The sequence below is a fragment of the Schistocerca cancellata genome, chromosome 4 (assembly GCF_023864275.1).
Source record: "Schistocerca cancellata isolate TAMUIC-IGC-003103 chromosome 4, iqSchCanc2.1, whole genome shotgun sequence".
NCBI lineage: Eukaryota > Metazoa > Arthropoda > Insecta > Orthoptera > Acrididae > Schistocerca > Schistocerca cancellata.
In genome coordinates this window covers 586,922,902-586,941,504 of record NC_064629.1, presented here as the reverse complement: position 1 = coordinate 586,941,504, position 18,603 = coordinate 586,922,902, and the positions used below count along the sequence as shown (strand labels likewise).

Sequence of the window (18,603 nt, the reverse complement as noted above, 5' to 3'; positions counted from 1 at the left end):
CATGATGCCTTGACCCCGCTATTGGCAGATTGTCTGTGCACGCATATGGCTGGCCTCCGACTGTGCATACTCAGATGGCATGGCACCTGCAAAGTGATGCTGATCTGCAGTGCTCTACATATGTACTGTTGTGCACCAATGTGGTACAACCACTACTTTAGCTTCCCTACTTAGGGCTGCACTGTGTGATCACCTGCAGCCAAAAAAAAAAAAAAAAAAAAAAAAAAGGTCAACATCAAATATAACAGCATGTTGACTAAAGTCTTGATTGAATGAGTGAAGCCTGCTTACAGCTTATCCACTCCAGCAGCTGGTCATTTCTTTGATTCAGTGTAAGATGACTTGTTGATGGATGATACTTGCCCAGCTACTAGACAGGAATGCCCATGCCCTCCAGCAAAGCCTGGACCCACACCAGCCACTGATGCATATATGTTTCCAGCTGTCACTGCACCTCCAGGTGCACTTCAGCCTCTCCCACCTTTCCCAGGCAGCTGGCAGCTGATGCAACCACACAGGCCTCACTCATGACAAGTTCACTGAGCATCCCCACCCCAGATACTGGAGGCCTAAGTCACATGCCCTGGCTGCCGCATCCACTTGAAATGCCTTTGCTGTGTAGTAACAAAGTCACATCATGCAATGTAGCCTACGTGCACCCCAGCCATCATACAACAGTAAAATATTCCCCCTGAGCCACAACTTGCTGTAGAGACACTGTCTCCAGTAGGCTGCATCATCATCTGATCTCCACTCAAGCTCTGGTCAGCATCTCCCATTTCACTGGCAGCTTGTCCATCACAGCTCCTGGATCCGTGTTTGCATCTCATTGTCTCCATCACATTGAGAATGGATCAATTGCTGCACTAGTTCCCATGTTCAAATTTACATTGAACTCTGGACTTCACCCACTACATCACATCAAAGGGATAGCCCCACTCGGCACAAATATCTAGGCTGTCCACAATCAATGCCTCTTCATCTGCAAAGAGTGCAGTTTGTCCCCCTTGGGGGCACACATTCTTATTCTTCAAATGTCAGTGGAGAATTGTGTATAGAATGCTGAAATTTCTGGCAGCTTGCCTAATGCTGCTCTGTCCTTTAACAGTAGCAATGGCTTGGGCTAATTCATCCCTACTTCTCTTTGTGTAGGATTTCCCACGAGGATCAGGAATGTAATTTCTGGGCATTTTAATCAGTCTGGAAATTAAATAGAATGAAACATTCAATACACAAGCAGGTAGTATCCCATAACTAAATGTAAGCCTGATAATAGTGTTATTTTATACTGATCCTATTCACCCCATTTTTTTTAAAAAATAGTGCACTCGTTTGAGCAAAAAAAATGAAATCAAGAAATATATTTAATGCCCACCAAAAACAAAGGACGACCTGAATTCAGAACACAGTTCTTGGTAGAAGCACTGATTCTGATAATATACAGCTCCCGACCACACGCCACTGTATACCACGTTTTTGAAACATACATAAACATGGGAATTTCCGCCCACATGTTTACAGTGCTATAGAAGCCAGGGTAGCCACTATTGAAACACAAAATGTTTGTGAATGTATTCCTCAAGGGCAATACTGCTGATTGATGCACTGGTTTCCATATTTTATTGCGATCCTGTGTAGTTTCTATTGTTTTAAAGTTTTCTGTCAGAATTGATCCTATTCACCCCTATGATCCTATTCACCCCATTTTATGGTACCCGATTATAATGGACCTGAAGATAATGAAATTCACACAATTACATCTGCAACCAGACACACGAAGCAGAACAACATGGATTGTGGTACAAAAAGTGCAAATGTATTTAAATCATCGAATGAAAACCAGAGCAAAAAATCTTGCAGCAATCCAGATTTGATGGTGCCTGTTTTGAAATTGAATAAAACAAACATAGTATCAAATGCAACAGATAAAGAACAAGATGGAACACAGAGTCAAAAAATATGAAGAGAAAAAACAACACATATCAGAACCTACTCTGACGGTTTTGGAAGAGGGAAGGCTACAAAAACGAAGACCCTCAAAACTCAAAAAACATTAAAATTGAAGGTATAGTGAAACCTGGAGCAAGATTCAACCAGATCCTCACCAACACTGAAGATTGCAGTAATTTGTCAAAGAGTGACTCTGCAGTTCTTATAGGCTCCAATGATGTTTACCATAATGAAACAGCTGCAGCAACAACAGCTGTGAAGACAACACTAGGCAAGTTAACAAACACAAATGTTATATTATTTAAAATGCCTCATCATTATGATTTAATTGAAACATCATGTATAAACAGAGAAATAACCAAAGATAGCAAGTATTTTGAAACAATTTGCAAACAGTTTAAAAATGTAATGCTTTTAGATATTAAGGAATGTATCAGTTGTAACCATGAACCCTCTGACAATTGTAACTGCTCGAGAATTTGTCATACAAGACATGGTCAAGGCCTAAGTGGAATAGGAAAGACACTGCTGACCCAAAAAATACTTAGTATGGTAAATAACAAATTATTTGTATCAGCAATTTGGAACACATGTCTCAAAACTCAGAACCACATCAGGGAAATGTAGGAAGGCTGACTAAGCCTGAAATGTGTCAGACTTGGTCAAAACCTGAAGGAGACAATAAGGTGAACTGTGCACCAAATCCCGGTGGCTTGACTTTGCTGTATCAGAATGTACAAGGACTAGACAACACAATGTGTCAGCTGGAAGTAATTTTAAACAGTAATCTTATGGAAGTTTCTGTGCTGTGTATCAATGAGTATTGGCTTTGGGACACTCAGATTTGTGCAGCAAATATACCAGACTTTGACTTAAGTACCTTTTGCTGGGAAACTTATATATGTGGAGGTGAATGCGTTTATGTTAGAAGTAATGTTAAATCTAAAGAGATAAAACTTACAGACTGTCAAACTATCACTGCATGCATCTATAGGTCTCCATCAGATGACTGTACCCAATTCTTGTATGATACAGGGTGTTACAAAAAGGTACGGCCCAACTTTCAGGAAACATTCCTCACACACAAATAAAGAAAAGATGTTATGTGGACATGTGTCTGGAAATGCTTAATTTCCATGTTAGAGCTCATTTTAGTTTCGTCAGTATGTACTGTACTTCCTCGATTCACCGCCAGTTGGCCCAATTGAAGGAAGGTAATGTTGACTTTGGTGCTTGTGTTGACATGCGACTCATTGCTCTTCAGTACTAGCATCAAGCACATCAGTACATAGCATCAACAGGTTAGTGTTCATCACGAACTTGGTTTTGCAGTCAGTGCAATGTTTACAAATGTGGAGTTGGCAGATGCCCATTAGATGTATAGATTAGCACGGGGCAATAGCTGTGGTGCGGTACGTTTGTATCGAGACAAATTTCCAGAATGAAGGTGTCCCAACAGGAAGACGTTCGAAGCAATTGATTGGTGTCTTAGGGAGCGCGGAACATTCCAGCATATGACTCGTGACTGGGGAAGACCTAGAAAGACGAGGACACCTGCAATGGATGAGGCAATTCTTCGTGCAGTTGACGATAACCCTAATGCCAGCATCAGAGAACTTGCTGCTGTACAAGGTAATGTTGACCACGTCACTGTATGGAGAGTGCTACGGGAGAACGAGTTGTTTCCGCACCATGTACAGCATGTGCAGGCACTATCAGAAGCTGATTGGCCTCCACAGGTACACTTCTGCGAATGGTTCATCCAACAATGTGTCAATCCTCATTTCAGTGCACATGTTCTCTTTATGGATGAGGCTTCATTCCAACGTGATCAAATTGTAAATTTTCACAATCACACAATTGTGCAATCACGTCATCAACACAGACTTTCTGCGAACATTTGGGCAGGCATTGTTGGTGATGTCTTGATTGGGCCCCATGTTCTTCCACCTACACTCAATGGAGTATGTTATCATGATTTCATGCGGGATACTCTACCTGTGCTGCTAGAACATGTGCCTTTACAAGTACGACACAACATGTAGTTCATGCACGATGGAGCTCCTGCACATTTCAGTCGAAGTGTTCGTACAATTCTCAACAACAGATTCGGTGACCGATGGATTGGTAGAGGTGGACCAATTCCATGGCCTCCACGCTCTCTTGACCTCAACCCTCTTGACTTTCATTTATGGGGGCATTTGAAAGCTCTTGTCGATGCAACCCCGGTACCAAATGTAGAGACTCTCTGTGCTTGTATCGTGGATGGCTGTGATAAAATAGGCCAATCTCCAGGGCAACATGAGTGCATCAGGTATTCCATGTGACGGAGGGTGGATGCATGTATCGTCGCTAACGGAGGACATTTTGAACATTTCCTGTAACAAAGTGTTTGAAGTCATGCTGGTACGTTCTGTTGCTGTGTGTTTCCATTCCATGATTAATGTGATTTGAAGAGAAGTAAAATATGAGCTCTAACATGGAAAGTAAGCGTTTCTGGACACATGTCCACATAACGTATTTTCTTTCTTTGTATGTGAGGAATGTTTCCTGAAAGATTGGGGGTACCTTTTTGTAACACCTTGTATAGATGATCTTTTAAATGAACTGAGTGGCAGGTCAAAATGCACAATAGTTCTCAGTGACCATAACATTAATTTTAACAAAAGTAATAAGAACAAGGTTCAATTATTAAATCTGTTTAACTCATACAACATGCAACCTACTGTACAGGAAATTACCAGATATGGTGATGGATCTGAAACAACACTTGATCAGATATTTACCAACAAACAAAGCTGTGAGTACAATACTGAAATAACAGATACAGGTTTTTCTCACCATATTGCTTTAAAAATGGTGATAAGGAATGACAACAATAAGAAATGCACAGTCACTGAAAAATACACTCCTGGAAATGGAAAAAAGAACACATTGACACCGGTGTGTCAGACCCACCATACTTGCTCCGGACACTGCGAGAGGGCTGTACAAGCAATGATCACACGCACGGCACAGCGGACACACCAGGAACCGCGGTGTTGGCCGTCGAATGGCGCTAGCTGCGCAGCATTTGTGCACCGCCGCCGTCAGTGTCAGCCAGTTTGCCGTGGCATACGGAGCTCCATCGCAGTCTTTAACACTGGTAGCATGCCGCGACAGCGTGGACGTGAACCGTATGTGCAGTTGACGGACTTTGAGGGAGGGCGTATAGTGGGCATGCGGGAGGCCGGGTGGACGTACCGCCGAATTGCTCAACACGTGGGGCGTGAGGTCTCCACAGTACATCGATGTTGTCGCCAGTGGTCGGCGGAAGGTGCACGTGCCCGTCAACCTGGGACCGGACCACAGCAATGCACGGATGCACGCCAAGACCGTAGGATCCTACGCAGTGCCGTAGGGGACCGCACCGCCACTTCCCAGCAAATTAGGGACACTGTTGCTCCTGGGGTATCGGCGAGGACCATTCGCAACCGTCTCCATGAAGCTGGGCTACGGTCCCGCACACCGTTAGGCCGTCTTCCGCTCACGCCCCAACATCGTGTAGCCCGCCTCCAGTGGTGTCGCGACAGGCGTGAATGGAGGGACGAATGGAGACGTGTCGTCTTCAGCGATGAGAGTCGCTTCTGCCTTGGTGCCAATGATGGTCGTATGCGTGTTTGGCGCCGTGCAGGTGAGCGCCACAATCAGGACTGCATACGACCGAGGCACACAGGGCCAACACCCGGCATCATGGTGTGGGGAGCGATCTCCTACACGGGCCGTACACCACTGGTGATCGTCGAGGGGACACTGAATAGTGCACGGTACATCCAAACTGTCATCGAACCCATCGTTCTACCATTCCTAGACCGGCAAGGGAACTTGCTGTTCCAACAGGACAATGCACGTCTGCATGTATCCCGTGCCACCCAACGTGCTGTAGAAGGTGTAAGTCAACTACCCTGGCCAGCAAAATCTCCACATCTGTCCCCCATTGAGCATGTTTGGGACTGGATGAAGCGTCGTCCCGCGCGGTCTGCACGTCCAGCACGAACGCTGGTCCAACTGAGGCGCCAGGTGGAAATGGCATGGCAAGCCGTTCCACAGGACTACATCCAGCATCTCTACGATCGTCTCCATGGGAGAATAGCAGCCTGCATTGCTGCGAAAGGTGGATATACGCTGTACTAGTGCCGACATTGTGCATGCTCTGTTGCCTGTGTCTATGTGCCTGTGGTTCTGTCAGTGTGATCATGTGATGTATCTGACCCCAGGAATGTGTCAATAAAGTTTCCCCTTCCTGGGACAATGAATTCACGGTGTTCTTATTTCAATTTCCAGGAGTGTATGTACAAAGAAGACTTATTAATGCAGACAACGTAAGGGGTTTTAATAGTATGCTAAAAAAGGGTGCAGTGGGGCATAGAACAAACTGACGATGTAGACAAAAAGTATGACAGTTTTCTCACTGATTATAAATATTACTATGATGTAGGGTTCCCATTAAAAAGAATTAAAGTCAGTGAGAAGACAAACACATCGGTAACACAAGGGATCAAAAAATCAGCAATCACCCTTAGAAACTTAAGCAAATATACCAAAATAAATAAACACTAAAACCATACTGTAGGAAATATAGGAGGGCTTATAGGAAAGTTTTACAGACAGCAAAAAGGGGTAAGCAATGATTCATACATTAACAAGGGAAGCAATAAATCAGAATCGATTTGGAAGGTTATAGACAATAGCATAGAAAATGTAAAACGAAGACTCATAATTTCAAAATTAAAAGTGAGGTTAAAGTGATAGAAGATGCTCAACAGATAGCCCATATATTCAATGAACATTATGTGAACATAGCACCGAACCTAATTAAAAGTCTATGTAATTCAAACAACAAAACCATAAAAGTATCAACTTGTGAAAAGACAATGTTTCTGTACCCAGTAACAGAATGTGAAGTTAAAAATGCTATTAACAAACTAAAAAATAAAATGTCTTGTGGTTTTGATGGAATTCCAGACAAGGTAATCAAAATAAGTTCTACCAGTATAGATACTCACCTTACTGGCATTATTAATACTTCTTTCAGGACAGGGGTGTTTCCATCAAAACTAAAACTCTCCATAATAAAGCCACTTCACAAAAAGAGTAGTACAGCTGACATAAATAATTATAGGTCAGTGTTATTATTGTCAGGTTTCTCTAAATTAATTGAAAGAGTAACATATGAAAGGCTAGCTGACTTCTTGAATAAAAATAAAATACTGACTAATGCTCAAAATGGGCTTAGAAAGAACACATCCACAGAAATGGAAATCTTCCAATTTATGAAAATGGTCCTAAATGCCTTGGACAAGAATAAATTAAGCTGCACGATATTCTTAGATTTATATGGGTGGATGAGCACTTGAGATGGGAAAAGCATCTACAAGTTTTGAGTAAAAAACTAAGTAAATGCTGCTATGTGCTAAGAATGCTTTGGGATTTTTGCAACACTGAATCACTGCTGTGTGCCTATTATGCTTATATGAACAGTTTGCTTAGATATGGTGTGATCTGGGGAAATCCAGGTATGGCAAACAAGCTTTCAAACTTCAAAAAAGGGCTATTAGAATAATGGAAAGGGTTCCATGTAGAGTGTCAAGCATGGAAATATTTAAAGAATTTAAAATAATGAGTCTTCCTAGCTTATACATCTATGAATGTGTCTGATTTTTGAAAACTCAACAGGAATTTTCAGCATTAAATAATCAGGTTCATAACCGTGAAACAAGGAACAGAGATGATTTTCACAGAAAAACCCAAAAAGGAGCACTGTACCAAAAAAGTGTAAACTATCAGCCCAAAATGCTTTTTAGTGCATTGCCTGCTACAATAAAGAAAATTAAAGAATTTCATAAATTCAAGGTAGATCTTAAACAGTTTTTACTAACACGTAGTTTTTATAACAATGAAAAATATGTGAATAAGGAAAAGTAATATTATTTATATACACTGGTATAAAATATTTGCATTTAATATCCAAGTTTTTGAAACAAATTAAATACAAGAAACTATCTTGTAATTGACTACATCCATGCAATTATATTGTTGATGGATGAATAAAGAGACTGAATGTAAGTTTCATTTCAATGAACCTATCTCAGTGCTCAGTACATCTCTACCCTTTAGTTTATTGTAGACTTTCATTACCATATACTAGGGTGTCTGTTGGTAGAGTCTTAGGTGATGTGTTGGAAGCATGAAATTTTCTTTGTGTCTAGAGTTGTACATATGTTTGAAATGGTTTTCTTCCATTACCTTAGAATTAGTGTGTGCAAAGATGATAATCTCATATATGTGCAGTGCTGGGATAGGTAATATTTTTAGGTTCTTGAAGAGTGGGAAACAGAATGTTCTTGGAGAGGCAGCAGACATTTCTCCAACATTTATTTTCTGAAGTAGTAGGATTCGAGATGTGTGACTTGAATCCCCCCCCCCCCCCCCCAAATTAAACCATATCTAATTATGAATTCAAAGTAACTGTGCTACACCACCCTACTGCTGTTTATGTCTGTTACACCAAATAGCATGTCTATTGCAGAAGCTAGGCTGTTTAATTTAGTAGCTAAATAATCTATATGTTCTTGCCAGATTCGATTTTTGTCCAAGTTTAATCCCATGACTTTGATGGACTGAGATTCTTCTATAACTTTATTTTTATGTATGATACAGATATCACTTATTTTTGATTGTTTGATTTTAAACTGAGTAAACAGGATCTTTGAAGTTTTAAACTTCAGACCTTTTAGTTGAAACCCTGTATCTAGGTTGTTTAGTCTTTTTATTACAACATTTGGAATGTCACTCATATTTTCTTTTTCAGTAAGTACTGAAGTATCATTGGCAAACATGACTGGTCGGGCATTCATATTGAGAGGTGAATCACTTTTGTAAAAGAGAAACAAGATTGGTCCTAAGATTGAGCCTTGAGGAACTCTTTGTGAAATTTTATCCCACTGAGGAGCATAATTTATGGCTCTGAGCACTATGGGACTTAACATCTGAGGTCATCAGTCCCATAATTTATGGCATTAGATATTATGGCTGCCCCTTGATTCCTGTTTGTCAGATAAGACCTAAGCCACTATAGATAATTTTGAACTGTATACACATGTATGTTATGTATAATAAGTTACTATGGATCATTATCTGATCAATTTACCATATGTACTTGTTTAATGAAGGACTGATAACCTTTCTGTTATTATCTTATGCCACTCACAGTCTACCCTACCATCTCCTTCTGCAACACCATTGAGAACTGACTGCTCTTCCTTGCCCTTAAACCCATATACTTACCTGCCAAAACTTCCTCTCACCTCTCTACTTGAAGAGCACAGCTGCACTGTAAATAATAATACATTTTGCAGTTCAGATCGTTCAAGGATCTTCCTTTTTCCACAAAAGTGAACATATGAATAGCGGAGAAAATGATTTAAAATGGGAATTACCTGATGGTAATGAGGTACATGTGGATTTCTTTATGATAATAGTGTAAATGTGGAATACATAATTTGTATAGAAACTGAGGGCAAAGGTAAAAAAATGAACAGAATAGTTGTCTAAAAATCATTATTGTACAAATATTTATTGATTATATTTGGTCATGTAATGCTGCATAAAGCATATCAGTCAAGAATTGCTCCAGTTATAGAAATATATTAAATTCATTATTAAAAATACATTAACTTATTTTTCATTTGTACAAATGACCCTGCAGATAGAATGTGATGGTCACATTTCAAAAATACTAAATGAATAAAGTATAATTTTGACATAAAAACTGTCTTAAGAATGTTTTTTTTCCCACTTCATTAACATAATTCGATATCTATCATGTATCACTTATTAGGTTGAGAAAATTAATCATAAACTCAAAGAGCACCTTACGTGTTCCAGTACGAAGTCTGTTAAATCCTTTACCTGCAACATAAAGATGTAAGATTTTATCATCATCTTCATCTTCACAATGACAATAAATAAAATAAGTTATTTTTAAGCCACAGGGGTAAGAAGTCAAGCACAAGAAAAGCAGATATACTTATTGGTATTAAAACTATGATATAAATGCTTATTTGAGAAATGTTCTGCTCTTTGCTACTGAAATGCAGACAGTAATAGAGGAAAAGGGCATATAAAATGATTATCAAGCACAAATGAAGAGAAAAACTCCTGATGAATTGGAGATGCTAAAAAAAGGACCAATGAAAAGATTTGGTGTTCAAACAATGTGAGTGTTAATCGGTTAAGCAGAGTGCACATACAATCAGGGACACAATATGAATGTGAGCAATGTTAAATTATGAGACCAAATGAGGGAACTGATATAGAAATGAAACAACAGTAAAAATAAAATAAGCCCGCATCTCGTGGTCGTGCGGTAGCATTCTCGCTTCCCACGCCCGGGTTCCCGGGTTCGATTCCCGGCGGGGTCAGGGATTTTCTCTGCCTCGTGATGGCTGGGTGTTGTGTGCTGTCCTTAGGTTAGTTAGGTTTAAGTAGTTCTAAGTTCTAGGGGACTTATGACCACAGCAGTTGAGTCCCATAGTGCTCAGAGCCATTTGAACCATTTTTGAAAAATAAAATAAAAAAATCTGCCAGTGAAATAATGAAATATAAATACAAGTATATGCAAATGAAATATAGAAATAATTATGTTGATGATAATCATAATTTATTTAATTATTTATTATCATCCAAACAATCACATTTGTGATATAGGATTTGTCAGGATACATTTAAACAACTATATAATATCTTTACAAAATTTTTATCTATGCTGAATTCATATGAATCTGTCTTATGTTTAATACAATATACAACTAATAAGTGTTTTTATTACATAATTTCTTATGTTCTTGACAGACATATTCACTGATGTAATTTCATTTGTCACATTAACTTAAACATATATTCTCATACAGTTGCACAGAGATATTCACTTATGCTGTAATAACATTTGTCAAGCATGTGGTTCTTTATATTCTAATACAGTTGAGCATAGAAATTCACTTACACTGTAATAACATTTGTGAAGCACGTGATTCTTTATAACAGTTTTAAATTTATCCTCATTTTCCAGCTCTTTGATATGTTTTGGTAGTGCATTAAAAAGTTTGATGCCTTGATTACATACATGTTTCATACTTCGGGTCCTTGTTACAGCTTGTAAGTGGAGATCTTTACATTCCCGTGTATCATAATTATGGTGGTCTGTATTGGTTTTCATTTTGTCCTGATTTCTTTTGATCACCAACAGACGTTTCAGAATGTATAATGATGGAATTGTTAAAATTTTCAATGCTTTAAAATGTGTTTGAGGTGGGCTCTGCGTCATTATCCGAATAGTGCATTTTTGTAATTTGAAAATCTCATTTAGACGACAATTTGTTTTTCCCCAGAATACTATCCCATAGGATGCAATGGACCAAAAATAGCCAAAATATACTAATCTGGTCCAGTCATTACTACAAACTCCTGAAATTATTCTAAGTACAAAACATGCTGAATTTAGTTTTAGTACTAAGCTCACCACATGGTCCTTCCAGCTTATCTTCTCATCAATGTGCATACCCAGGAATTTTGAACACTGGACTCTTTCAAGTTGTTTGCACTCCATGGTGGGATTTAGGTCATCATGTTCACTTATATTTCCATATTTGCATATAATAAGTTTTTTTTCTTTTTTTTTTCATTCAGTGTTAGCTTGTTAGTACTAAACCATTTTTGTATATCTTGTAGGACAGGGTCCACAGTACTGTGCAATGACTGCTTCATATCACTAACTATTAAACTAGTATCATCAGCAAATAACATGATTCTAGCTTTTCTCTCTGACTCCAGAATATCATTAATGTAAATGAGGAACAACAAGGGGCCTAATACACTTCCTTGGGGTACTCCTACTGTGATTTCCCTTGGATCTGATCTTAGTTTAATTTTTTGGTTGATATTTGGTGCCATAATTTCAACCACCTGCATACTCTTTTCCAGATAAGACTCAAACCACTTTTTTACCGATCCTCTGGTACCTATAGCTCCAAGCTTTTCCAAAAGTATGCTGTGTTCAACAGTGTAAAAGTCTTTTGACAAATCTATATTTATCCCAAATACACTTTTTCCCTCTTCCAATTTACTGATTATTTCTTTTGTGTATTCCAGTACAGCTGTTTCGGTACTTCTCCCAGCTTGAAATCCATGTTGATTACTGTTTATCAGAGTGTGGATATTAAGATAATGTGTGACTCTATATTTCATTAGTAGCTCTAAAACCTTAGAGAAAGTTGGGAGAAGTGAGACAGATCTGTAGTTTTCTATTTTAAGCTTATCACCCTTTTTCAACAGGGGAACGACTTTAGAAATTTTCAGTTTCTGTGGAAACACACCGTCAGCCATTGACAAGTTTGCTATGTGCGCCAATGGCATCACTATTTGATTATCTGTTTTCTTTACTAGTATTATTTGCACCTCATCTACTCCAGCTGATATCTTGGACTTGAGACTTTTAATCACTTTTAAAACTTCCCTTTCGTTTGTTGGAACTGCCATCATACTGCTGGCTGCCTTGGGTGCTTCCATCTTAATCTGTTCCCCAAAATTCCTGCTTTATGTCTGGGGTACATTTAAAAAGTAATTATTTATATAATTAGGGATGGCATATTTATCTACCATTTTATTCTCCTCATCTTTTAGAATAATTTCCTTGTCTTTGATAGGTACCTGGTTTCTTTTCTCACAATATCCCATGCTATTTTAGTTTTATTTCTGGACTGTTTTATTTCCATATCATTACTTAGTAACTTTGCATGTGCAATTACTCTGTGGTATATTTTCTTATACCTTTTTACATATCCTATAAAATCAGTATCTGCACACTCCCTCAACTCTGAATTCAGTTTTTTCATGTTTTCACATGATTTCTTAATGCCAAGAGCCATCCAAGAACTTGACTTTATGTGTCCAGTAGACTTGATTCTGGTCAGTTTCTTTGGAAAACACATCTCAAAGTTCATCATATAAATCGATCCAAATACACTATATGCCTCATCTGTACTTGTTTGTTTCATAACATCTAACCAATTTTCCTTTTCTAAGATATTTATGAACTGATGACAGCTGTCCACAGAGAAGTTTCTTTTGTAAATATTATTTACGCCTTTATCTTCCTTTGACCTTAAAGGGATTTCAATGGTGAGAGCATTGTGGTCAGACAATCCTAAATCTATGTTTGTTACCTCTATGTCAGTTGTTGACATATTTGAGAAAATGTTATCTATGAGGCTATTGGAGGTGTTTGTTTTTCTAGTTGAATTGTTTATGTGTTGTGACATGTTGAAACTCTTTAATATGTCCAAAAATTGCCTTTTTTGTTGCCTTTCAACTACAAGATTAATATTGAAATCACCACAAAGAATAATCACAGTTTCTTTTTTGTAAAAAGTATTTAGCAACAATTCTAATTTATCAAAAAAGACTTCTATGTTTCCACATGGTGACCTATACACTGTTATGACTATGAGTTTTTTCATCAGTCCATGTAGCTGGACAGCACCTGCTTCAAAAAACTTTTCAATACTTAAGTTCTCTGCTTCACATCTCTTTTTAAATTCTAATTCTTGTCTAAGGTAAATACCGACTCCACCACCTTTTGCAATTTTCCTACTATTCGTAATGATTTGCCAGTTTAAATGGATTAATATGAGTACTACTAATTTCATGGTCCTTACACCAGTGATCAGTAATACACAAGATATCAGGTTGGGTGTTACTTACTGCTGTTTCAAGTTCACAATATTTGTTCTTAGAGAGAGTGTGCACCGATGGTATTTCTCCTTTCATTTAACACTGTTAACTTGGAGTTTTCTTTATAGCTGGATACCAAAAATCCTGTTGTGCCACAGGTTTCTTGTTTCTGTTGCTTTTCCTACTTGAAGTGGATGATGCTGATTGATTGTTTATACTAGCTGTGGCAGCTGATGACATTTCAATATTCATTATAGCAGATGTTGATGTTTTTACTGCTTCAGCAAATGTTGCTCTTGTTAAGGTTTTGATTTCTTCTGCTTCTGCCCTCATTTGGAGTGGGATTTTAGGGAACTTTTCTATTGATATACAGCTTATTTCTTCTAGTATCTTTTCTCCCATCATCTTTTTTCCATAATAGTTCCTGTGCTGTCCATGCCTCATGAAATGATTTCTCACTGAGCTGTTTGCATCCACAAAAGTTGTACACTTAAAAGCACAGCAGATCTCCCTAAATTTATTATTTGTTGACTTTATTTCTTTGGTTACACATGATTCATTGATTAGATCATGTCTATGTGGCACACTTACAACAAGAACCTTTAAATTTAGATCTGACAGCTTTTTTAGAGTTGTTTGAAGCGCCCTTGTCAATTGTTGGCTTTCATTTTTGTATATGTCATTTGCTCCACCTATTATCACACAGCATGTTACAGTCTTAACTAAGTTTTCACAATTATTTACTATTTAATTAAGGGGAGCATCAGGTTTGACAATGCCTGTTACTCTAAATAATAATAGTGCAGAACAATACCTTCTCACAGTGCATGATATAATTTTTTTTAAAGTAATTATCTTTTTGTGCACGTATGCTCATCATATGCAGCTAACAAAGAAAGAAAATTTATTGGCCTCAAATATTACAGTAGTGGAAAATGAAAAATGAACTCCTAAAAGGATCTATGGTGGAAACATTGTACTTTTGTGGGACACTGACAATGTTAAAGGCACTAATTCAAAGTGCTTTGCTGCAAATTGAATGAGAACCAAATCTGAGAAAAAAAGTTTTCACAGCAACTCTATTTTGCTTACTCATAATATAGTCTGCTGTTTTGACCATGGGTTAGTACACAGTATAGACATGTCAGACCAGCTTTGATATACATGGCGAAGAAAAAATTCATGCACTCAGACTTCACTGTGTGATCTCTCACATACTAGCAATACCAAAATGTCTCTTAAAATTTCGTACTGCATGTATTTCTGGCAGTAAATGGATATTAATAATTGGCAGTATGGCAACACTGTAATAATATATAAGGTAACTATCTCTTTCAGCACACAGCTCAGGGCTGTGCAGTTAATGCAGTGGATAGCGTTTTGGATTAACATGCAGAAGGTCGAGGGTTTGATTCTGGTTGGGGGCATATTTGCTTTTATTAGCTAAATGTAATATGCGTGGTACAGTATCATCATACAGTGATTACAGTGACATTTGCAGTTACATACTATGAACAAAGAAATGGATGTACCATTGTTTCATTGGTCAGCTTTTAAAGAAGCTGTTTGCATATCGTGGACGTGAATTGTTTCATGCCACAGCATCTACTAGACACCAAATCTGTTTTCTGTGCTCCCTCCCTCCAATTGTCCCATTGAGCATATTTGCAAAGCATGTTGCTAGCCCTACTGATGATGTAAGGCAGTAACAAAATGTAATGGACTTGAACATGGAGATAATAATAGTTGTGATATGTGTTATGTAATATGTGGTTTATTCATCTCATTACATACAATTTTCAAATCATTTGATTTGATGTACAGGAGACATGTCAAGGTTTACAAAAGAAACTTTTTTCACTTTTTTAAGAGAAATACAAAAGTTTACATTATATTTTACATTTCTAAGTTACAGCTACACATGTACATAAAATAATAAATGTAATACAATCCCTGTCTTCAGATTGTGAAGCTGTCCTCAACGAATTCATTGACAGTATAATAACACTTTTCCACCAGAAGAGTAAAGAGCAATCTTTTCAGTGAACCAATCTCCATTTTAAATATATTACTGCCTTTTATTTTATTGAAAATTTTTAACCCCATATACTTTGGCGTTTGGGCATAAAGTTTTAAATGATGTGTTGGAAGTTTGAAGTTATCTCTGTGGCGAGTGCTGTAGTTGTGGTCAAAACGGAAAGTGTCTAGTGTATGTTGAATTCTATATAGGAACACCACCATCTCATATATGTAAAGTGAGGGGATAGATAGTATTTTTAAATTTTTTAACAGTGGTCGACAGGATTCCCGTTTTTTGCAACACACGTTTCTAATTACTTTCTTTTGTAATACTAGGAGCCTAGTGACATTTGCTGAATTTCCCCAGAAGATTATGCCATAACGAATAACTGACTCAAAGTAGCAGTGATAAACTATCTTTCTGGTATCCATGTTTGTGGCACCTGATAAAATACACATTGCAAATTCTAAGTTGTTCAGTTTATTTGCTAAGTAATCTATGTGTACCTTCCAATTTAAATTTTTGTCAAGATTTAGGCCTAAGAACTTCATGTGGTTTGCTTCTGTGATATCCTGATCATTGCAAGTTATCTTTATTTCACTCCTTTCTACTGGTTTAGCTTCAAATTGCATCATTTTGGTTTTAGTTACATTTAGTTTTAGTCCATTTTGATAGAACCAAGATTCAAGTTTTTCTAAAGTATTTTTGGCTTTTTCTGGAATATTTTCAGATACCTCATTTTCAATTAGAACTGATGTATCATCAGCAAATAAGACTGAATGAACATCAATAGCAAGCGGTAGGTCATTTACGTAAAAAAGAAACTGATAGGGAACCAATATCAAACCTTGTGGGACTCCTTGGGGAACTGTTTTCCAGTCTGATGAATAATTGGTTCCATTTGAAGTTAAAATTACTCTTTGTTTCCTACCTGACAGGTAAGAGCTAAACCATTTTAAAGTAGTGTCTCTGATTCCATACATCTGTAATTTGTGGAGGAGTAATGCATAGTTCACTGAATCAAAAGCTTTAGTCAGATCACAGAATATACCTGTGACCTTTATCTAACATGGAGCATATTTTTTGGATAAACTCATTTATAGCATTCACAGTGCTTTCACCCTGCTGGAATCCGAACTGGTTTTTAAAAATTATATCATTTACAGTAAGAAAGTTATTAATTTGTTTTGCTGCAATCCTTTCAAACACTTTAGAGAAGACCGGCAAGAGAGAGATAGGGCAGTAATTCCCCATATCTTCCGCTGATCCTTTCTTGAATAGAGGTTTGATCTCACCATATTTCAATACCTCTGGAAAGCATCCCTGTTCAAAAGATAGATTTATAATAGTTGACAGTGGTTGGGAAATAATATCGTACACATACTTGATTACAGATGTTGTTATTTCATCCCACCCATGTGAGGTTTTGTTTTTTAGAGACAATATTTCCTTTTCCACATCCCTTTGGGTGATTTTTTCAAATTGTTTAAAAGATGTGTTCTAGCTGTTTTCCAAATTTGTGATGCCCTGATAGAATGTCTTATCCACATCCGATCTTACTACATTGAGGAAGAATTCATTGAAACAACTTGACATCTGAACAGGGTTTACTATAATTTCATTTTCATGTCTAATTCTCAAAATCTCATGAATTTTTACTTTGGCTCCTAGTTCAGACTGAACAACTGACCACACTGCGTTTGTCTTATTTCTGTGTTCTCGTATGAATTTATTATTTGCCATCTTTTTAGCTGCCACTACAACTTTCCTAAATACAGCTTTATACTGTTTGACATAAATAACAAAATCTGGATTTCTGTTTGATTTTAACTCATTGTGGAGCTCTCTTTCTGGCACTAGAGATTTTTATTCCTGTTGTAATCCATTTGAGTTTACCATTAACTTTTTTTTGCTTATATCTACGAGGAAATGATTTATTAAATACCTCTAAGAAACAATTTAAGAATTTGTCATAGTTTATTGAGCTTGAACTATTGTAGTCTACAGGCAAGCTTATTATACTTAATTTAATGCAGAATAAATCCATTTTACTTTTACTGAGATCCCTTTTAATACACACTTCTGGAGGCTTTAGGTTATTTGCTTTTGGGAGCTCAATAAACAGGGCTGAGTGATCTGAAATACCCAAGTCTAAGCAGTATTTGTGCTTATTTCCAATGTCAAATTTGTAGTTAGTAATAATATTATCAATGCAGGTCACTGATCTGCTGTTTTCCCTAGCGCCTTCAGAAAAATTTAGCTTGAAACCAGATTTATGAATTAAGTCATGAAATTTTGTGGAATCATTGCTTTCAACTAAGACATTTAAGTTGGTATTAACTGATGGGATCATTAGGGGAGGGTACACACAAAACCAGTTCAGAATATAGCACATGCAATGGTGTGAAACAATTCGCATATACGACATGCAAAAGGCTTCTTTTTACAAGCTGACTAGTGAAAATGATTGTACTTCCATTTCTGTGTTTGTAGTACATAACTGCAGATGTTTTGTAGAAGACTCACTGTAATCACTGTATGATGATTAAGACACCAGATACCATACCACACAGACTACATTTAACAAATAAAAACAAATAAGCCTCAACCTAGAACTGAATCCTCGACCTCCTGCATGCCAACCCAAAAGGTTATCCACTGCATCAACTGCACAGCACTATTAATACATGCTGACAGAGTTAAGTTACTGTACATGTGATTACAGTGTTACCAGTTTGCCAATCTTTGACATCCATTTACTGCCCGAAATATGTGGAGGACATAATTTTGTGAGAGACATTTTTGTACTGCTAGTATGTGAGGAATCACACTACGAAGTCCAAGAGTTCAAATTTTTCATCACC

General features: G+C 37.4%; 1 protein-coding gene across 1 annotated transcript in view; it reads right to left on the bottom strand.

Moving 5' to 3' along the window:
- Positions 1-9,745: 9,745 nt before the first annotated feature.
- The window catches only part of LOC126184338 (protein tyrosine phosphatase domain-containing protein 1-like), a 352,516-nt gene continuing 343,658 nt past the window's right edge, over positions 9,746-18,603 (bottom strand). Inside the window, exon 12 of the mRNA XM_049926715.1 lies at positions 9,746-9,900. Within this exon, the coding sequence (XP_049782672.1) occupies positions 9,812-9,900 (89 nt within the window). The 3' untranslated portion in view covers positions 9,746-9,811. The remainder of the gene's footprint in view (positions 9,901-18,603) is intronic.